The sequence below is a fragment of the Danio rerio genome, chromosome 18, assembly GCF_049306965.1.
Source record: "Danio rerio strain Tuebingen ecotype United States chromosome 18, GRCz12tu, whole genome shotgun sequence".
Taxonomy (NCBI): domain Eukaryota; kingdom Metazoa; phylum Chordata; class Actinopteri; order Cypriniformes; family Danionidae; genus Danio; species Danio rerio.
The window spans coordinates 34,928,999-34,952,144 of NC_133193.1; the positions used below are offsets into that span (position 1 = coordinate 34,928,999).

The window sequence follows — 23,146 nt, forward strand, 5'->3', positions numbered from 1 at the left end:
TAACTAGTCAATAAATCCCATTATAATCAAATGAATTGTATTGTTTGTCTCACAAAAAAGTCACTGAAAGTCCCCTGCCTAGCTGTTATAAGTTGATTAAAACTTATGAATGATTAATCTACTTTACAAGTAGTAGTAATAATTCTCCAGTGGTGGGAGTAACGAATTACAACTACTCACGTTACTGTAATTAAGTACATTTTTGGGGTAATTGTACTTTCATGAGAATTTTAAGCCTGTAATTTTACTTGTACTTGAGTACAAATTAAGCTGAGTAATCTACTTCGTTACTTTTAAAATCACAATTCGTTACAGAGTACTGTAAATAAATTAATATTTCAACACGCACTGACTAGCATTTCGGTAGCCAATAAAATAAGCTCATCTTAACGGACCAATGAAAAGCCTGGTACATTATTTGAACCGAAAAACAAGTTCAGGCTACTGCAGATTTATGTGAGCTGACCGTCATCATCATACAGTTCCAAAGTTATCAATGGACATATGGAGATTTAAGACAGAAGAAATGAGGAAGAAATAGCAGAGGATGAATGCCCATGGCCACACTGGGAGGAGCTGTTCACCTACAGGTACATAGGAAAGAAAGGGGACAGCTGTGCTGATGCAGTGTGAATAGCTGTTATCATCTAAAAATGCTAATTATATGTATGCCCAAAACTGGAATATCGCATAAAAGACTATGCAAATAAAGCAGTGTTTAAAAGAGAAAAAAAAAAAAAAAAAAAAAAAAATCGCCATCTTCTGATTAGCTGGCGACAAATATCAAAAGTAAAAACAGAATTTGCATCGGTAGGAGCAGCTGCGGGAATATATTATCTTTATTTAATAAATGATTTGCGCCTCAGAAGACAATCCTGACACGCAGTGAACGCGCGCTGGCGTTTGAAGGCGCGAGACACGGAGTGCAGACAATCTTGACAATTCTGGAGGTCATTATTAATATAATAATACTGAAATGGTTGAGATGGTTTAGAATGACCAAAACAACACTTTAGATGTTTTACAATGTGCTTAGCCTGTTGGTTTGTCTATTCACACACATTTTCAAAATATATGCGCATTATACAGTTTTTATGTGCATATCCAAAAAGCACATAAAATAAGTGGATGAAACCTGCACTCTGCTGTGCCATATCCGGCTTACACAGGGTTTCCGTGGGGTCTTAAAAAGTCTAAAATATAAACATCTAAATTTTAGGCCTTAAAGTCTTAAATTCGCTGTTCTAGGTCTTAAATATATTTGCACAGGTCTTATTTTTTTGATGTCTATGTAACGCTACTCCTAATGCTCAATATTTTTTTGTTGTTGCTTGGTTTCATGGTGGTGTAGTTTTTTATTTCACTAGTCCTATTGTAATTTGCTGTATTACAACTACAAATAAGACCAGCATGCAATAGCTTAGTGCCCTCGGCGAATGTGACGTCATCGCTGTGTTTGCGGAGGTTCACTTCTCTTTGGATGCGCGTGACATGATTTTGGGTGAACAGTTTGCGCCACATTTGATTTGAGTTGAATATGAATCACTTTGAAGTGATTTTGTCTGAAACAGTACGACTGTACAGACATCTAAACGATTCGACCATGCGTGATCCCCATAGAGATAACCTGACCAATAATTCTTGACTAAAAATTGCAACAGCCATGGAAAGGAAGTGTTTTGTTAAAACGTTTGGAAAAACCTAGGAGATAAGTTTGTTACAACAAAAAAGAGGCCATGGCAAAAGTGGAGACCCAGGTGGTTTTAATATTACAGAATATGTTTTCCCACCATTTATAGGTTTTACACTGATGTATATTTTTGAAGTTAAAACCATGTAACAAAAATTAAGTAACAAATGATGTCTTTGATAACTGGAAAAGAATATATGAACCCATCAGCTTACAGATAATAGACAGGATTGTTGGACCATTACTGCCTTTTCAGCTCATAAGTAGAGGACAGAAACTAGTCAGACAATATTGTCAATTGTTGAGTGGGCAAAATAATTAAAAGTTTTTTTTGCTATTATTCTTACCAGCACCAGGTAGCCCGCAAGGATGTGTTGCCCGCAGGCCTGTTCTAAAAATAGCTCACCATAGCGCCACTAACCAGTAAGCTTCATCTAATATAGAAGTAATCATTTAAAAATGTAAATATTTGCAGAGATATATAAAAATAAAGTGTTGCACACTGATACATTTAATACAGGGTGTTTCCTACCCTGTTAAATCATTGTTGATAACTTTTGTGAGATCATTAACATGATCAATGTCTTCACATGGATGAATATCATTAATTATTACCAAAAACATAAAGTATAATTTAAAGTAAAATGAGCAAATTTGTTATTTGAGAAGTGTTTATCAAACTGGTAGCCCTCCACATTAATCGGTACCCAAGAAGTAGCTCTGAGTTTCATAAAGGTTGGTGACCCCTGTTGTAGAGTATATGTTCTGTTGTCAATGATATTTAACTTTAATAGGTAGAACTGTCCGAGATATAAACAAAAGTGAGTTATGCATCAAAGTTTGATTAAAAAAAATCTTGAGTAGTTATAAAACTTTAGAATCATTCATTAACTTTCTTTTTGGCTTAGTTCCTTTATTAATCTGGGGTCGCCACAGCGTAATGAACCGCCAATTTATCCAGCATATGTTTTACACAGCGGATGCCCCTCCAGCTGCAACCCATTCTCATTTACAACAACACACAATTTAGCTTACCTAATTCACCTAAAATGCATGTGTTTGGACTGTGGGGAAAACCGAAGCATCTTGAGCAAACCCACACAAACACGGGGAGAACATGCAAACTCCACACAGAAATGCCAACTGACCCAGCCAAGGCTCGAACCAGCAACCTTTTTGCCTTGAGTCGAGAGCGCTACCCACTGCGCCACCCCGTCACCCAACTTTGTAATCATAATAAATTATAATAATAAAAAATTATTATTTTTAAAATCTTGAACAATATTAATGATATGACGTTCCGGAAACTTTCTACTTCTCTGTTCATTTATCTGACTTTACGGTGGGTTTCTTTTGACTGGCCCCTGATGTTTTAAAGAATATTACAACGACGAACGCGTCAAGTATTAAAGCCTCGTCCATTTCTTGAGGTGCGTGCAGGTCAGTGAAGGTGTGCAATGCGGACCCAGGCGAAAGTATAAATCAGCCTCAAAATGTTTGTTTCTTTGTTTTTTGTTCCTGTACTTTAATGGTGCATCTAACCTGTCTTCAGTATTGTTCAATTTAAATAATTTTATTTTACCACAAATTTTGTATTTTCTCTTGCGTGCTTTTGATATTGTGGATATAGGTCTAACATTTAATACTTAATGGTCTTAAAGAGGTCTTAAAAAGTCTTGACATTATAATATCTGCAGAAACCCTGTTACAAGACTTCAGTCTATAATCTGAAAAAACACATTATGGTAAGAAGACATATAACTTAATTTGTGTGATATTTAATTTATTAATAATATGTTTAGGCACTAGGCAGTGTTGTTCTGTGGTTTCTGACGGTTCAATTCACAAATTAGTTAATTAACAAAGTTTCTCCATAATTTGCAAGTGTTTTTTTCAAATTAAATCATCTATTGATCATACAGATACGAGAGGCATCATTTGAAATTATAAAAAGTCTATTTTTATTTGTGCATATTTCTGTTGTCTTTATACTCACAATAGCAAGACATTGTTTTTGTAAAATAATCATGGTGTGCAGTGGGTATCGCTATCGCCTCAAAACAAGAAGTTTGTTGGTTCAAGCCCTGGCTGAGTCGTTTGGTGTTTCTGTGTGGAGTTTGCATGTTCTCTTTATGTTGGTGTGGGTTTCCTCTATAGGTGCTCTATAATTATAATCTATAATTAATGCTTATTACACGGTTTTAAAAGTGTTTATAGTATCTTTAAATGTGTTATGTAAAATGTGTTTTATTGCCTGCATCTTGTCTGACTCCGCATTTATGGATAATTCCAATACCGCCAGTTAAAAAAGTAATTTGTAATTTGAGTAGTTTTTATGAAGAGTAATTTGTACTTTTACTTGAGTACTTTTTAACACCAGAACTTTTACCTGTAATTGAGTACAATTTCAGCAATGTAACAGTACTTGTAATTGAGTACAATTTTTTTATACTCTTACCACCGCTGTAATTCTCTTTTCTAAATGAATAGATACTTACCTGCGAAATATGCTTAATTCCCCACTTGGTGCATAAAAGTGCCATTATCGCCACCTTTTGTTTTGGCATGCCCATGACATGCATCACTGCATCTTCTTGAATTTTCATGTGGATGGATCTTTATTTAATTTTTTTAATAAAGTAGGGAACCCAAACCATGCTGAACCAACAAGCAGCAATAAGGACACTTTATTCTTAGTTGACAGTTAAGTAGATTACACGAGTAAATTGCTTTCAAGTCAATGCAAACATGAATACAAAGGCTAAAATGCTTTGGCTCATTTTAGTTTTAAAGTCTTAAAATGAGATCAAATCAAACAAAATGAGACAAAGCATTTAGTCTTTAAACAGGATTATTCTTAAATTAAAAGGAATCCTCCTGTTAAGTAAATCTAGATAATATACCTTTTAAAGCAAACTTTTTAAAAAGGAAGTAATGAGCTAGTTTTAAGATATAAGATATTTACAGAATATAGGCTACAATACTTGTTTTAACCCTCATGCTGTCCGTATACAACCTTCGTCCTCAAAAATGAACCATATTCACCAAACCTCTAAAATAAAACTAAAATAAAACAATCTATTTGGCATAAGGAAACAATCTTCATCACAAACTCGTTGTTGAGGTTTATTTCCTCACTAGTGTGCAGTATTCCATTAAAGTTTAATCAGAGGGCAACACTCCTTTTTAACAACATCAAAAAGGGTATATTCTCTAATTTTACTAGCTTAAATGTTTTTAAGCTTTAATGTCACTATCTAGACATTAGTCATATCTAATACTGGACTCAAAGATTGTATTTATTGTACATTATCAAATGGGCTATGGATTTATTGTTTAAGAAAACTAGGAAGTAAATAGGACCGTGTAACACTTTGCATTGGTTTGTTCAATTCACACTGTCAAAATTAAACAAATGAAAAATGCATTTCAAACTTTCATTTTCCATTTCATCTGAGTATTTCTTCTGGTTTATTTTCCAATTTTACATGTTTGGGTTGCTGCATTTGAATCTAATGTCAGAGCAAACCTTAAAAAAAAAAAAAAATTCACACTTTATTTTGATTTTCCATTTTTACTTTCAGGGCTCGCAGTCAGGCTGTACCATTGCCACCGAAGGGACGAGGAAGTGTAATATTTATGCTGCGTTTATTCTCCACCAATAAACATGTAGCAAATTATAATAATGTAGATTAAATTGCACACATATCTACATTCATAATCTGTAACAAATTATAATGTAGATTAAAGTGCTCGCATATCTACATCATTATTACTGTAATAAATTAGCTTAAGGATATTCTTCCCGCACCTTTTCCACTGTTATAATGTTGTGAGTTATGATTTAGATTACAGTGCTTGCGTATCTTCTGCACCATTATTTATATAAGGGATTAGTTTAGCAGGAGGAATATTCATTTGAACGGGGCTTCAAATAAATCAACTCTATCGATCCGAACAAACAAATCATCAAGCGATACTATTAAAATAAAAAACCCATTAAGTTTAAGCAGGGTAACAAGATCAAAGTTTAAGACATAGGATTCATAAATATACACCGGTACCTTTCTTTATACAAAATTAAACTTTATTGACTAATCTAACAGAAAATAACACCTAACACGAACACATTCATACCTGTGTAGAGAAGATTAAAGAAGGTAAAGTAAGAGATTGAGAGAGTGTAATGATTTTGTTTGTAAGAGCAAACCAAATGTAATCAAATTCAATATAACCCTTCTACGGTTTTTTAGAGTTGCATTTAGACTACATCAGTTGAGATGGAAGTGTACTTGCGTATGTCCATGTGATGTAAGGAAGCTACCTTGGTTGAGCACGTAGTTCTGCTGGTTGTTCCTTGTTCTTGCGACTGTTGGAGTGGGGTGAATTGGTGTTTGAAGTTGAAGCGGCAAAAAGGGGCCAGTTGTGCTGACCACTGGTTTGCGACGCACTAACTTAACTAGACTCTCGATAAAAGGAAAGAAGGTGTCTGAGCTGTGAAAAATCCTAGCTGTGCGACTGACCCTTTCCATCTGGGTCTCCGCCTGCTTTCTTGGAGGTTTCTCTGCTTAGGTCTCGTTCTTAGGTCGTTGCAGACGAAGAGGTTTCAGAGAAGAGAGTTGAGAGAAGAGTTCTTTCTGAAGAAGTTGCAGAGAGTTTGAAGAGGTTTTAGAGCAGAGCCTTGCGGTTTAGAAGAGAGTTGTAGAGCAGAGCGTTTCAGAGCAAAGAGAGAGGCGTAGCTTTGGTCCCAAGCTTTATAGGGCGGGTTTGGATCCACCCTCCATGAAAAGTTGACCAATTAGAAACTAACTTCCTTGAATCATGGTTTTATGGCTCTTTGTCCAAGGCAGAGGAATTTGCATAGGCAAATTTTATGCAAATTGAGGCAGAAATGCTCAAGTCTCTTAAAATGGTAATATGTTGCACTCGTATTAACATAAATTGTCAACGATTAATTACTACAGCAAGTAAGCTTTAGAACAAAACTAAATATGAACCGTTTATAAGCTCGTTTAGCTTCGCTAGAGTTAAACATTTTATGGAGCGGTATTTAAACCAAAGTATTGATGCAGGAGCAAGGTAAACATTACAAAACTCATGATTACACTTAATGAGAGTGTAGAGTTTACATTTAAACATCAGTCATAAGCAAGGAGCTTAAAGAAGTCGTGAACCGTTCTTTGTTCAGTGCTGCATTGCACATTCCTTTTGGGTTGTAAATACTTTGGGATCAGGTTTCGAGTCTTCCCTGGGCAAAAATTGGCTCAGTTGTTCAATAAAAAGCGAAATAATTATGTGTCTGGTCGGCCATATTTGTTACAGATCCCCCTTCGTTAGGCAATGTGTTGGGATGAAGACATCGGCGAACGCTGGAGAAACAAGATGGAGAGACAGACAGGTACATGGCAAACAACAAGACAACACCTCCAACAACTTAACATTTCTAAGTTTACTTCAAATCTCAGTCTATGATAATATGACCAACTGGCGTAGCGCTCTCTGGTTCACAACCATGTTTAAATGGTATCAAAATTAGGTATGGTGTGCCAATCCTGATATTCTAATTAAAGAAAGATAGGATAGGAAACGATAGGCAGAGTTAAACCAAACAATGATGTTTTAATGGCAGATGTGTTTGCTGTGCAGTTACTGATGTAATGCCTGTACTTTGTGGTAGGGCTGCTAGATTATGGGAAAAATCATAATCACGATTATTTTGGTCACAATTGTAATTACGATTATTCAAAACGATAATCAGTTGAAGTCAAAATTATTCACCCTTCTGTGAATTTATTGTTATATATGAATATTTCCCAAATGATGTTTAACAGTGGATTTTTTACAGTATTTCCAATAATATTTTTTTCTTCTGGAGAAGGCTTATTTGTTTTATTTCAGCTAGAATAAAAGCAGGTTTAAATATTTTGAAACCTATTTTAATAGCTCGATATTATTAGCCCCCTCAAGCAATATATATTTTTGATTGTCTGCCGAAGAAACTACTGTTATATAATGACTTGCCTAATTACCCTAATTAAGCCTTTGTGTCATTTTAAGCTGAATAGTAGTATCTTGAAAAATATCTAGTAAAATATAGTGTGCTGTCATCATAGCAAAAATAAAATAAATAAGTTATTAGAAAAGAGTTATTAAATCTGATATGTTTAGACTGTGCTTTAAGCATCTTCACTGTATTTTTTATTTTATTACTGATTAATAATAAAAACAGTCGGCAGCAACAGGAATATCGCACGCTGTCACTTTAAGAATAGTGCGGCTCTGATATGGTTTCTCTTTCATGCGTCTTTCAAGTCTCAACTTGTGTGTTTATTAAACAAATGAGGGTAATATGAATAATCACTAAACACCGCGCTCTGACACAAATGTGCATCTATTTGATCATTAAAGTGCTCTCATTGAGATTGCTTTAGATGTGCTTGTGTGCTCTGCTGTCCGAGGCCAAGTGCGGTGCGCGCGCAAACACACACACCCACATATACGCTACCTCTCAGAGGCTGAGCACGGCGCGCACACACACAACAGCACGCGCTCTTTTGCGCTTTTAAAAATATGAATAATGTGCATCCCGTGCTGCAAAAGTTACATTACAGAACATGTTTTTAGTCATTTTCACGTGGAACTGAGCTTTGCACAGCAACACGTGTACAACTGGAAAGGGGGCAGTATGTGATGGAATAATCATTTATTTCAATAAATGGTTTTCATAATCGTTACAAGCCAAAATCAAAATCAAAATCAGATTTTCGATTAATTGCACAGCCCTACTATGTGGTCAGATCTGTCTCAGTCTTTTGGCCCTCCCCCTTTCTTGCTGGTTTGATGCGCTTGCTTCTCATTTATTGTCTCTAGGTACACATGAAGTTTGGCTCTATGCATCTTTTCTTTGGGTCACGGGTTGTTGGTGACCTAATGGGGGTCCATTAGGAAGAGTGTTTCTTTGGCAGAATGAGGGTAGTTGTTTGTCATGGCAGTGTGGAGCTGATATGCAAACTTGTCTTCCATGTCACATTCCTCTGATGGGGCTTTCTGGCTGTGACAGACTCTGGTCTCTGTGCTTGACCGTGACCGCTGTCAGGTGAAATGAGTTTAGAGTTTAATGTAAAAAGTAAAAACAGAGTGGTGTTTTTCTGATACCTCTGAGTTCTAATGTTGGTGAGAGACCTCCCCCTTTTGAATCTGTGTTGTTGCAGAACAGGTGGCTGTCATCTCTTATCCATGGTGATAGCCTTTGACGGTGTTGGCTAACAGACTGTGGGGGTGCTGTTATTCCTGTTTCCTCAGGGGAAAAGTTTTGGGTGTCTTGAGTGTCTTGTGGAGCGTGGCTGGTCCCGTGACTTTTCCAACCAGGTTGTGTAGTAGCTGTCGTCGTCATGGGAGTCACGATCACTGTGTGCTCTGTAGTCTGTGGTATCATCGTTACACAGGGTGTCTTTCTGTGCACGTGTTGGGCCTTGGCCAATGGGAGCCGCTGAAGATTTCATACCTCTCTTTAGAGACATCTTCTGTTTGAGGTAGGCCCGGTGTGTGAGGTCCTTTGTGCGTGGACAGGCTATGATGCCTAGATGACGACTTAGTCCTGGGTGAAGGTTTTGCAAGAAGAGGGTTTTGAAGTTCACATGCTCTTCAAGATCCAGATCGTCATGTGCAGCAAAGTATACTTGTCTGAACCTGTGGTAAAAAACCTGAGGTGTCTCATGGTGACCTTGTTTGGTTTCCAGGGCAGTAAACACTTCATGTTCAGACTCAGAGCTTTTAAATTCTTCGATCAGTGCTTCACGCAGTAGCTGGTAGTTTGACTTCATTTGAGCTCGTTGTCTGTCTAGGAAGCTTTGCACCTCAGGACTGGATGTGGATCTAAGGAGGTAGAACCTGTCTCTGTTAGTCACATGAGGTCTCACTTCAAAATAAAAGTCTATGTCCTGGAGGTAAGCCTGGATGTTTCTGCTCTCAGTCTGCAAGTTTGACAACCGTGTGTAGTGATTTTCTGCTTGCATCAGAACAGAAGACGTTGGTAGTGAGGGCTGGTTATGACTTGGTCTTCAGGCGTTCACTTCTTCCACTGTTTATGGAGATGAGGGAGTCAGCTTTGCTCAGCGGAGGTGATGCTGATGAGAGCTCCGCCCATCTTGGCTCTGGTTTCTGTTGATAGAACTGTATGAGTTCTCTGAGCCTGTAGAGTTCATCGCTGATGTCATCTAGCTGTTGGGTCAGGTCATCATTTGCACTGCTGTATGTGCTCAGTTAGTCCTCTAGAGCATTAATTTTAGTGTCTTTGTGTTGGATGCTGGTTTTAGCTTTCTCTACTTGCTGTTCACCAGACTGGAGACGCTGTATCAGGTCTTGCTGGGAAGACTTCAGTTCATGCTGGTCTCGTTCAGCAACAGCAAAAGCCGTTTGGAGCTGTTCAATATGTCTCTTAGTTAGATGCTCCACTTCGTCTGATACCTTGAGCTGGTCCTGGGTTTTCTCTGTGCAGCATTGGAGGTGCAGTAGCTCTTTCAGGAACTCAGTGGTTTGATGCTTAAAGTCATATTGGCCTTTCACTTCCAGCTTGTCGATGCGGTTTTTTGCACATGTCAGCTCCTTCTGGAGATGGGTGATGTGCTTGTCGCTGAGCTTGAGCTGGGCTGTGAAGACATCACTCAGGGGACAGGTGAATTTGGTTAGCTCTGGATGGTTGTGATTCTGGCTTGAGTCCTGTGTCAAAAGTAATTTCAGAATCATGAATATTACCTAAAGTAATAAAAGTTCAATTGCCTTGTGGATTAGGCCATCCGTGATGTCCCGTAGCCAGGTTTCCACATCTTCTCCTCGAGCAGTGGGGTTTGTAGTCGATGACATGCTGGCTTGCTGGGAGGAGGAGACTGATCCAGATCTTTGTGGTGTTATCAGTCTATATGTGGTGGAGCAGCTAAAGCCTAGTTCACACTACAGGATTTTAAACATCAGCAGATCGCTGTGCTGTTCACACTACATGACTTGACTTTGTGTCTTTTAATCTCTGTGGTATTCACACTACGCAACACTCTGTGAATGATCCACAAGAGGGGGGTCACACACTACATGATCTGACAACAACTCATTCCCCATCAGCCCATTCAAGCTACCAAACCACAGCCAATGAAATTTTGAGGGAGGAGTCGTCAGAAAAAGCTGAACACTATTGGCTGCTTGTGTGCTGACAGCGTTTCAAGCTTTGGAGAAAGCATTTAAAAACATCGTCAAATCAGCTGATTTATCAGCGGATTAATCACTCATCTGCAAGGTGCGAGTGGATAGATACACAGAGAGTTTTTAATTTTTGTAATTGTATAACTCTTTGAAATAATACTAACAAATAACACCCTGCCGTTTTTTAACTATCGGTGTATTTCTTTCTAACATTGTTATTTTTTTTTATTACAAAACAGTAAAGAACTGAGCATTTCTGCCTTAAATTACCATATTGGTCAAAATGACTGCATGCATGTCTGATACTTTTCGCTGTGACTTTAAATATGTGTGCTTTTTTTGCCTAGCAACTTCCTGCTAACATAAACAAAACTTTCTGATGGCAAAAACATCAATTTACTTCAGATATCTTTCAAAACAGCATATTCTGTGCCATGAAATAGCTCCTGTTTGAAAGTGAAAATGAAAGCCAAGACCTTTGCATGTTCTAGTATCTTAACTACATATTTATAGGCTGTATTACCAAAAAAAGATTATATTTTTAGGGTAATGGTGTCATTAAATATGATGCCAGATATGCAAAGCTTACTTTTAATATCTCAATAATAGCTTTGAATGTAAATATGTTGTGACAATATGGCGTTTTATATGAGAAGAGTCAGAATGACCAGTATGGTCATTCTAATAGTTACAGAATGCTAGTTCCGCTGTTAATATACCCTACTCTCATGTCTGTGTTAACACAGAATGAAGCGAGTGCGTTGATGCCCATTTTAACCAATCACAGATGTTTCTGCTGAGCTCCTGAGCACACAGGCATTCAGCTCATGCTGATATGCTCTCTCATTGGCTGCAGCTCGTCACTACATCTGACCACACGTGGGGTTGAGTCGGCCGACTGCTCTGGAATATTTAGCATGCTAAATTGATATTTAGCATGCATATTTAGCTCTGGAATATTTAGCATGCATATTTGTTACAGAAGGTTGGTTTGGGGGGTTAGACCGCGCTGAAGTTCTGGTTTAGTGTGCAAACCAGCAAAACTTTATATACTGTATTTAGTTGACCTACTTGTTCTCTGCGTCGGAACAGTAACTGCACGTTAACAACTTCATAAAACTGCCTGGACGATGTGTGATTGCAGTGCACTTGAAGATTACGAAAGAGTTATCCGCAGGTTAGTAGAGGAGCTAGGATACTGTAACATATATTCTGGAGGTAAACATCCCATTTAACATTCCACGAAAACGATCTGGGTTTAATTTCCAGGACAATTTCGATTACCTGGTGCCAAAAAGTCTGACCTGGATATCCCTGCTGACATTTTTATTAGTGTGGGACACTTCACAGGTTGTCCGAAACTCCCTCTCTGCCCGATTTCAAAAGAACATGGCAGTTAAGATAAAAGAGAAAAAAAAGCCCACCTTTAGTCAGCCTTCTGCTCACAAACAAAGACATTTAAAACCCAAATCTCTTGTTTAATTACACTTAACTTTTGTAATGTGTACAATCCCTCATGTAGCCTATACAAACTCGTACTTTCAGGCGTTTTAAAAGCATCAATGATGTAAGGATGTGGGAATTATGTTGATGTACTTTTGATGTACTTTTATTGTTAATGTACATGTTGATGTTTGGTGTCGTTGGACCGCCCTTGACATTTTACTCAACATGATGCATAGAGCATGATAATAACTTGTACGGCATGCATTCTTTAATGCCCTGAATTAAAGACCATCCTCAGGCTGCGGGCGGACACTCAAATTTGCATATCAGCAGCCTCGAGACAAAGGAAGTTTCCCGCTCAAACTTTGCTCTGAAATCATTGGTCGAGCATGTTGAGAGGGCGGGTAACAGAGCTCACGCTTAAAAGCTGGCCCCTCCCCAGGCTCAACGCAGAACGTCTGAAAAAGAACTTCCCCAAAGGTCGCCCCTTTGAGGGGTCCAGGCTCTTCTGTGCCTGTGTGGCACTCCGAGCCCACGTTTTCTTATTTTCCCCGCAAAGTAAACTCAGTTTAAAGTTGCAATCGCGTTCCTCCGACCTGTATTGCAAACTACACGCATCAAGAAGGACATCAAAGGACTCTCATCACAACGGCAGAAACTCGCACAAAGAGAGAGACCGCCAGACACTAAAGTCCAGGTATTTTTAGTTATGCGAATAAGCTGTGCCCCTTTTATCAAAAAGGTGTTTTTATAATCTTGGTGATCCTTAATGGTGTGTGTGGAACTGAAGTAGATTTGCCACTCTTTATCTGAACTCTCTATTTCCTCGCTTTGCTATTCCTCTCGGTTTGTTACATGTATTATAGATCCGTATGTACCTATCTCCATGTGGTTTACCTTTGTTCTATGTTTTTTGTTATGTTAGTGCGTTTGGTCATTATATGTCAGACTAGTCAATAAATCCCATTATAATCAAGTGAATTGTATCGTTTGCCTCACAGAAAAAGTCACTGAAAGACAGATTCCCCTGCCTAGCTGTTATAAGTTGATTAAAACTTATGAATGATTAATCTACTTCACAAGAAGTAGTAATAATTCCCTTTTCTAAATGAATAGATCATTACCTCTCGGAAGAACGGCGGTCTTGGTTATGTTTATTTGGTCAAATTAACAATAAATTAATCCAGAATGTTAATGATTAAGTTTAATTCGAAGTTAATTCGTTGTTGTTGATAATTAATATTCATAATCTGAGAGTCCGCTTGGCCGAGCGGCAGGATCAGATACAATTATATATTTGTTTAACCAAATTGACCGAACATTAAGCCGGAATATTAATAATTAAGAATAAACCGTTATTGTTGATTATTAATATTCATAAATTGAGCTAATTTCTGTTACAATACACATGCAGACAGTTTCAAGAGGTCCTGCAACAACAATATGGACTTGAAAGAGGTTCCAGTATTTCCTCTATTTACAAATTTTGCACATCGAGGTACATTCATAGATGGGTGTAACATCTCTGACCTCTGTGGTTCCCCCCGATCGCCACCAGAGCTCATCATCACCGGACTACTAATTCAGTTTCACTACATATCCCAGCATCCCTTCCGTTTGATTACCCTGCCAGCTGAAAGCCATCTCATTGACTATTTATACTCCCTCTCCGCTACTACTCTTTGCGAAGTCTTGTTTTGCCCCGCATACAATTCTAAGCGTTTTTCTCTGTTAGTGATCTGATTCTGTGTTTTGACCCCGGACTGTTTTTCCCGTTTCCATGATTGTTGATGCCGCCTGCATTTTGTGACCCTCTGCTCAGTTTAACGGAACATTCTCTCTGCTGTATGCCACCTGTCTCGACCAATCGCCTGCCCACGGACTCTGAGTTAAGTTTCGCCTTCGCCATCCTTGTTTGTTGTTGTCTGATCCTGCCTGTACGACCATTCTGTTGTGATTCAATAAAGCTGCAAATGGATCCTCAATCTCCCGACGCTCCATTACAGAAGACTTCGCCAAACATTAATCCAGCAGCTGTTTACCAACTTTCGTCGGAGATATCTTCACAAGCTAACGTATTAGCAACACATCAACAACAGCTGGCCCAGCTCACCTCGCTCACAGACGAATTGGTGAAAGCCATGCAAAACATTCAAGTAACTAATATAAATCCTGTTGCTCCAGTCTCTGCCTCACTACCCACATCAACACCAGGAAATCCTTTTATGGCAAGCCCGCGTCTAGCTTACCCAGAGAAGTTTGACGGCACTCCTGATAAATGTAAAGGCTTCCTCCTTCAATGCTCTCTGTTTATCGCCCAGCAACCTTTACTATACCCCACGGAAAACGGTCAAATCGCCTTCGTCTGCTCACTGCTCACAGGAAAAGCCCTAGAATGGGCTACAGCCGTCTGGGATATAAATCGTCCAGTATTTCCCAGTTATAAAAGTTTCACGGACCGACTCAAGGAAGTGTTTGATATTCCCGAAGCAGGAGAGGAAGCGGGTGAGCAAATTTTAAAATTACGTCAAGGAAAATCTATGGCTGCCGATTTTTCCATTAAATTTCGCAACTTTAGCAGCTCAATCTAAATGGCCTGATGCACCTCTCAAACTGCATTTTCGCAGAGCATTAAATCCTGAGTTACAAACGGAGCTTGCTTGCAGAGATGAGAGCAAAACACTGGAGGAGCTTATTAATCTCACCATACAGCTTGACAATCTCATGCGCTCACATAGATCACACCTTAGGGAAAATGTATCTCTGTACCAGTCTTCAGAAATATCAGAGCCTGAAGCTATGCAAATTGGCCATACCCGTCTCACTCCAGCTGAACGACAACGCAGACTTCATAACAATTTATGCCTGTATTGTGGAGAGAATGGTCATTTGAAGTTTAGCTGTCCTGTTAAACCCCAAGCTCCGCCCACTCCAAAGGTAAGCACTTATTTCCAGTTCCCTAAAAAAGTTTGCTTGCCTGTGCAAATATCTTTTACCAACCATTTCATTAATACATCAGCATTTGTTGATTCAGGTTCAGCTGGTAACTTCATTGACCTGGTATTTGCTAAAAAACATAACATTCCCCTCATGCCTTGTATATCTGTGTTGACAGTGGCGGCGCTAGACGGCAGACCATTAGGTAATGGTCGAGTTCAAGCCATAACTGAAGAAATAACCTTCTCAACTGGAGCACTACACACTGAAAAAATTCACCTGTTTGCCATTCAAACCCCTGATAATCCCATTATTCTCGGACTCCCATGGCTCCAGAAACATGAACCAACAATTTCCTGGTCAAGTGCTTAAGTCATTCAGTGGTCTGATACATGTTTCAAAACTTGCATCAATGTACCTAAACCACAGAAAATTCAAGCAGCATCAGTTAATGTAACTTCTTCTGACAACCACATTATCCCTCCTGAATACTCTGATCTCCGCGAAGCATTCAGCAAAACCAGAGCCTCTCAACTTCCCCCTTATTGGTCATGTGATTGTGCCATTGATTTAATTCCAGGAACTGTTCCACCAAAGGGTCGAGTTTTTCCCCTCTCCCAACCTGAAACAGAAGCTATGAAGTCTTATATCGAAGAAGAATTATCAAAACGCTTTATAGTCCCATCAACCTCCCCAGCTTCTGCAGGCTTCTTTTTCGTAAAGAAGAAAGATGGTTCACTTCGACCCTGTATCGATTATAGAGGCCTGAACGAAGTAACTGTGAAATTTCCATACCCACTTCCTCTAGTGCCTTCAGCTCTGGAACAGCTCCGTACTGCAAAAGTATTTACTAAATTGGATCTTCGCAGTGCATATAACCTTATTCGTATTCGTAGCGGCGACGAATGGAAAACCGCCTTTTCCACAACCACTGGTCACTATGCCTACAGGGTAATGCCCTTCGGATTAGCCAACAGTCCCTCTGTGTTCCAAGCGTTCATCAATGTTTTCCGTGACATGCTTGAAAGATGGGTCATAGTTTATATGGACGATATCCTGGTCTATTCTAATTCCCTGTAGTCACATGTCAAACACGTCAGGTCAGTGCTCCAATGTCTAATTGCACATCAGTTATATGCAAAACCTGAAAAATGTGAGTTTCACCAAACATCCATTGCCTTTCTTGGTTATGTAATTGGTGCTGATGGAGTCACAATGGATGATACCAAAGTTCAGGCAGTCTGCAGATGGCCTAGACCTACTACTGTTAAAGAAATGCAGAGATTTCTAGGGTTTGCCAACTTTTACAGAAGATTTATCCGAAACTTCAGCACTATTGCAGCTCCGCTTACTTCCATGACTAAGGGGACTAGATGACACCTTATCTGGTCACAGGAAGCAGAAAGTGCATTCTCTGACCTTAAACAAAGATTCTCTTCAGCTCCTATCCTACGACACCCAGATCCTGACCGTGAGTTTATTGTAGAAGTTGATGCATCCAACACAGGTATCGGGGCAGTTCTCTCACAACGTCATGGCAATCCAGCTAAATTATACCCCTGTGCATTTTTCTCTAGAAAACTTAACTCTGCTGAACAAAATTACGATGTGGGCAACCGTGAACTACTCTCAATGAAGGCAGCTTTTGAAGAATGGCGACACTGGCTAGAGGGGGCTAAAGTTCCCTTTACTGTACTCACTGACCACCGAAATCTAGAATATCTGCGTTCAGCTAAACGATTAAATCACCGCCAGGCTCGTTGGGCTCTTTTCTTTACACGCTTTAACTTTGTTGTTACTTACCGACCTGGATCAAAGAACACAAAAGCTGATGCTTTATCCCGCCAATTCGAAACTGAATTACAACCTATTCCCTCTGAACCCATTCTTCATCCAACCATCGTTGTGGCACCCATACAGTGGGACATCCAAACTGAGATTCGGGAGGGACTACTTAATGATCCTACTCCTATTGAGTGTCCTACAGACAAACTCTATGTACCAACCAACCTACGAGACCGTGTCCTTCAACTAACCCATAACCTTCCCACCTCCGGCCATCCTGGTATCAACGCCACACTCGAAATCATTTCAAACAAATACTGGTGGTCATCTCTACGCTCCGATGTAATCAAGTACGTAAAGAATTGTGAAGTCTGCAATGTTTCAAAACCCTCAAAACAATTACCAGCGGGTCTGCTGCAACCACTACCTATCCCACAGAGACCTTGGTCACACATTGCGATTGATTTCATTACTGACTTGCCTGTCTCCAGGGGTAACACTACTATCCTCACAGTAATTGATCGTTTCTCCAAGGGATGTCGACTCATACCATTGCCTAAACTACCCACAGCTCTTGAAACTGCTGAAGCACTCTGTCACTATGTTTTCAGATTTTATGGCATACCTGATGACATTGTATCTGACCATGGTCCCCAGTTCACTTCTCGTTTGTGGTCTGAATTTTTCAAAGCCCTCAATGTGAATGTAAGCTTAACTTCTGGATACCATCCTGAATCCAACGGGCAAACTGAGAGACTGAACCAGGAAATTAATCGCTTTCTCCAATCATACTGTCATAGAAATCAGGATGAATGGAGTAACTTTTTTGTTTTGGGCTGAATATGCACAAAATTCTCTTAGAAAACAATCCACAGGACTCACACCTTTCCAATGCATCCTAGGATTTCAACCACCTCTGTTTCCCTGGTCTGGAGAACCGACCAATCTACCTGCAGTCAATGATTGGCTTCGACAAAGTGAAACAACATGGAATGAAGCACATACTCACCTACAACGTGCTGTCAGAAGACAAAAGGAGCAGGCAGACAAGCATCGTCGACCACATCCCAATTTCCAACCAGGTTCTTGGGTTTGGCTTTCCACCAGAGATCTTCGTCTACGACTACCCTGTGCCAAGCTCAGCCCTAGGTACGTAGGTCCTTTCAAAACTATTCGACAAATTTCTCCAGTTTCTTATCGCCTAGATTTACCTGCTCAATATCGTATCTCACCCACTTTCCATGTTTCTCTGCTCAAGGCCGCTGGTGCTCCGAGAGGGGAGGATGACATAGACGAGGATCGGTTACAGAGACTTTCCCCCCTCATCATCGATGGAGAAGAGGCATATCAGGTTCAGGAGATCCTGGACTCACGGCGTCGGGGTGGTACTCTTCAGTACCTAATTGACTGGAAGGGTTATGGACCTGAGGAGAGATCTTGGGTAAATGCTAAAGACATTCTTGACCCTTCTCTCACCATCGACTTCCACAGATCCCATTCCAATAAACCAGCTCCACGCTCCCGTGGGAGACCCCGACGTCCCGTGACTGCTCACGTCAGGAGCCGCTCGCAGTGGGAGGGCTCTGTAACATCTCTGACCTCTGTGGTTCCCCCCGATCGCCATCAGAGGTCATCATCACCGGACTACTAATTCAGTTTCACTACATATCCCAGCATCCTTTCCGTTTGATTACCCTGCCAGCTGAAAGCCATCTCATTGACTATTTATACTCCCTCTCCGCTACTACTCTTTGCGAAGTCTTGTTTTGCCCCGCATACAATTCTAAGCATTTTTCTCTGTTAGTGATCTGATTCTGTGTTTTGACCCCGGACTGTTTTTCCCGTTTCCATGATTGTTGATGCCGCCTGCCTTTTGTGATCCTCTGCTCAGTTTAACGGAACATTCTCTCTGCTGTATGCCACCTGTCTCGACCAATCGCCTGCCCACGGACTCTGAGTTAAGTTTCTCCTTCGCCATCCTTGTTTGTTGTTGTCTGATCCTGCCTGTACGACCATTCTGTTGTGATTCAATAAAGCTGCAAATGGATCCTCAATCTCCCGACGCTCCGTTACAATTGGATTGCCCGGCTTGGGACAGATGGTGTGAATGCAGCTGTGTATGGCCCTGTGTATGGAAGGATGATGACTGGGATGTTGAGAGCTGCTGCATACAGGCTTGGAGAAAGGGCTGTTAGGCGAGCACTGGCAGAAATCAGCCCCCAGTACGCTCATATGCGAAGAGAAGGGACTGCCAAATTAATCCCCATGTCTATTATGCAGAGCATGCTGGTCAAAAATTACATATGGACCAGAACAAAAAGCTTTTGGCTTTTGGAATGACTAAAATTACTGCCTGTGACGATTTCAGTTTAACAATTTTGGGATTTTCTGTAATGCCAATCAAGAAAAAAAAATTGTCTGAATCATGGACTTTTTGATCAGCTAAGAGTTGATCATGGACGTGAATTTTATCTGTCTTTATCAGCAAGATAATCTTCAGGCCTTTCGCAACAATGTCAGTAGGCCCTCTTTCATTCAAAGTCAGTCAAGACAGAATCATACTGCTGAAAGGAAGTGGGTAGATAATAAATTACCCAGTTAAATATGCATTGTGTACCTTGGTTAATAATGGATTTTTGGACATTGATGACCCCTTTTGGAAATACTGTGTCTCTGCCATTGCTTCAAAATGCTGCATGGTTGGACTACAGAATTTTATAACTGCCTGGAATGCCCATACAGTTCCATCCAAGAGCATTTTTGATGCCCTTTTGGAGACCACCTCAGAACCACACAGATCCCACCTAGTTTCCTTCCACCTGCAGGGGAACTTGCAGCTGACTACCTTAAGAAAATAAGAATTCTTACTTATCCTGCTACCTTTGGACGAGACCCACTTGATGGCCTCTTGAGACCCACTTGAGGGAAACGCTGCTGCTGTCAGTCTGTAGGTATGAAGAAATGTTTTAAGATTGTCTCTTTGGTAACAGTGGGTTGTTATGGGAGGGCTTGGAGACATTGATTCATTCATTTTCTTGTCGGCTTAGTCCCTTTATTAATTCGGGATCGCTACAGTGGAATGAACGGCAACTTATCCAGCACGTTTTTATGCATCAGATGCCCTTTCAGCCGCAACCAATCTCTGAGAAGGCTTGGAGACATATGTGAGCATTACACATAGATTGGAAAAATAGCTGCTGTTGTGTTTTGTCTATAATAAACAAATAGTACATTTGCAGTGAATATAGATTTTAGTTATCATATTTTAAAAAAAATTACTCATTGTTTGACATCATTACTGGTTACTATTAAAGATCTTTTTAAAGGTCCCATTTAAAAAGGCTCATTAAAAGTTATTTCAATTAATGACAAAACTCATATCAGGATTTTTTTTTCATTATCAATATCTTTACATGGGTGGTGTAATATTTATTATCCATTCTGTAAGTCTGTTTCGCCCTCCTGACCTACAGTATGGAATCGACTATGCTACAGCATGTGATTATACACTTGTTACATAAACTGACATGACCTGTCATTGCCTCAGTCACTCATAGCATTTCTATATCAGCAAGTTGTCAAGTTGATCAAGTTAGTCACAAAAACAACAGGACTTTTTGACATGTGACTTATTATTATAAGTCCATTTGCAGGTTGAACATTTTTTTTATTTACTGTAACAAAGAAATAAAATTAAAATCCAATGTCTTGCGAAGAAGCCTACAAGTAAACACTAAAACCGGACTTTGTACTCATGTTTATTATGCTTATTAAAACATTTCTTAAACAATTTAGAACAAATGGAATGGCCATAAATTCTGACAGCTAAAAAAAAAACAGAGGCCTTTTCAGGTATGCATTTAAGACAAAAAATAAAAATGTATCCTGCATGCAATGTAAAATTCCTAACTTGTGCTAGTCACTGTCAGCAAAAACCAACTTAATTTACCAGTTTTGCCAACATCTCGCTAAGGCCTCTAAAAACACTTATTTGCCTGCAAACATATTAGTTTTGCATAACAAGCAGCTGTCGTTTTCATTCAGACATGTCTAAATACAGGGTCCACACCCCGCCCACAGCATGCAGTAATAACAAGCACAGAGCAGGGAATGTTGGTGCATATCCTACAAGCCACTCCATCTCGTAGTGAGGAAGCAATGGAAAGTGACCTCTGGATATCTGCCACTCTCTCTTTCACTTCTGCCAACACTTCATTCTGTTGCAATACCTGCTGGACATTAGACTTGAGGTTGCTGACTACAATGGTTAGCTCACTAAATTTTTCTTCTATGTTTTCAGCCAGGCTTAATAAAGACTATTTATTACTTCTAGCTCAAGCAGGCCACCAAGAACTTCATTTTCCCCAGGCTCCACTCTAGAAAAGAAAACCTATTTTTATTTTGATATGTGCATTGGAAAAGTGTAAGCTATCCTGCTACTATAATGCTACAATGCTGAAGTGAAATTATGATAGCACAACATGTAAACAATAAACAGCAACAAGCACTAAATTATTTAAGTGTACTATGTTTTTTATGTTATATAGTTGCTAGAGTGAACTAAATAGCTAGTGGTTTGGTTTGGTTAGTTATTATTAAAGTAATAGTTAAACATTGGGTTCTCTGCTTTAAAACCCTACTTTTTATCTATTTGATTATCTGGTGCTGTAAAATGGCTTGATTCAAAATTAACAGTATGAGAAGAGTTCAAACCTCAACTTTCTACAAAGTTCCTGTTTAAGGCATTCTAAGGCATCTATAAATGGAGCGAATTATGGATCAAGATGATGTCTACATGGATAACTTGAAAGTATGAATGACAAAGCAGTACCCATGCCTCTATGACATTTGGATGAATAAATATTTATTATCTAATAATTCATGTAATGACTATATACAGTATACACATGGTAGATAAGAAAAAAATACATGTTCAAATTTATTAAAGCATATATGAGATAATATTTTAATGCTAACACAGCACTAATAATGTAAAAGTATTTGATTGGCTAAGGACAGAAAAAGGCAAAGACAACTAACATAATTTTTTACACACACAAAAAAAAAACTATAATAATAATCATAGAAAATTACTAAAAACAGCCGATGACTTGTAAAACTGCAATTACTAAAAACTAAATGACTTGTAAAACTGCAATTCATCACAAACGACAAATAAAATATGACAGTTGTTTACATTATTAAAAAAACCTGTCAAAATTAAATCATAAATAAACTTTGGAAGATGGATAAATACTAAAAGAAATAACTATTTTCTGAAAAATAATTAATTTGGCAAAACAAAACAAATTGTTTACGCCAATCTAGAAGCAATTTTGGTTTCATTTTTTTTGTTATTAATTTTTTATATAAAATAGCTTAATTACCTTATGCTGATATTACATATGATTGACAAATTACATTACTTCACTATTTTACATCAGCAATAATTACTTCCGTTGATTCATAGCACAATCCGCTAGATGGCACCACTCTTTCATGCAGAATTTGTCAGCTTTAACCAGCATGCCCGCGCTGCAGTCTGTGTGTGATGTACTGGACCAGGTTCAATATGTAGTTGTACCGCACACTAAGATATTGCCCATGCTACTGTGACGGTGGGGTTTAGGGTGGGGGGAAGTGTAGGTGATAGTCCATAACATAGGGGACCTGGTCCAATTCGTAATGAAGCTGCGGGCTGCAGTAAGGAGGCACTTGTTTTAACCTGTATGTGAGAATCTTTTGTAAAAAGGTGAATTTAGCATTGTTTAGTAAACCATTTATTCCTACTTGACTTATAAATGATAAATTAGTCTATACAGCAAATAACCCAAGTGTAAATTCTGCCGAGGGACACTATCATGTTAAAATTGATCTTAAATCTACTGATTTTAATAGGTTACCAGTGTTGGGGAGTAACTAGTTACATGTAACGCCGTTACGTAATTTAATTACAAAATAAAAGTAACAGTAATTAGTTACAGTTACTAAGAAAAATATGTAATTAAATTACAGTTACTTTTGAAAATGTTAAAAATTACAAATGGGGTTACATCTAATATTTTTCTTTAAATCTCTGTGATATGTTGAATAATA

The 23,146-nt window shown here is 39.0% G+C and overlaps 2 protein-coding genes across 2 annotated transcripts in view; both read left to right on the plus strand.

Moving 5' to 3' along the window:
- LOC100332501 (sterile alpha motif domain-containing protein 3) overlaps nucleotides 1-23,146 on the plus strand; it is a 191,790-nt gene that overhangs the window by 40,406 nt on the left and 128,238 nt on the right. The gene's annotated exons all lie outside the window — the stretch shown is intronic.
- Nucleotides 412-21,563, plus strand: LOC141378708 (uncharacterized). Its single transcript, XM_073929805.1, has 3 exons — nucleotides 412-590; nucleotides 7,013-7,088; nucleotides 17,953-21,563. The coding sequence occupies exons 2-3, from the start codon at nucleotides 7,031-7,033 to the stop codon at nucleotides 18,699-18,701; spliced, it is 807 nt and encodes a 268-aa protein (XP_073785906.1). The 5' UTR covers nucleotides 412-590; nucleotides 7,013-7,030; the 3' UTR covers nucleotides 18,702-21,563.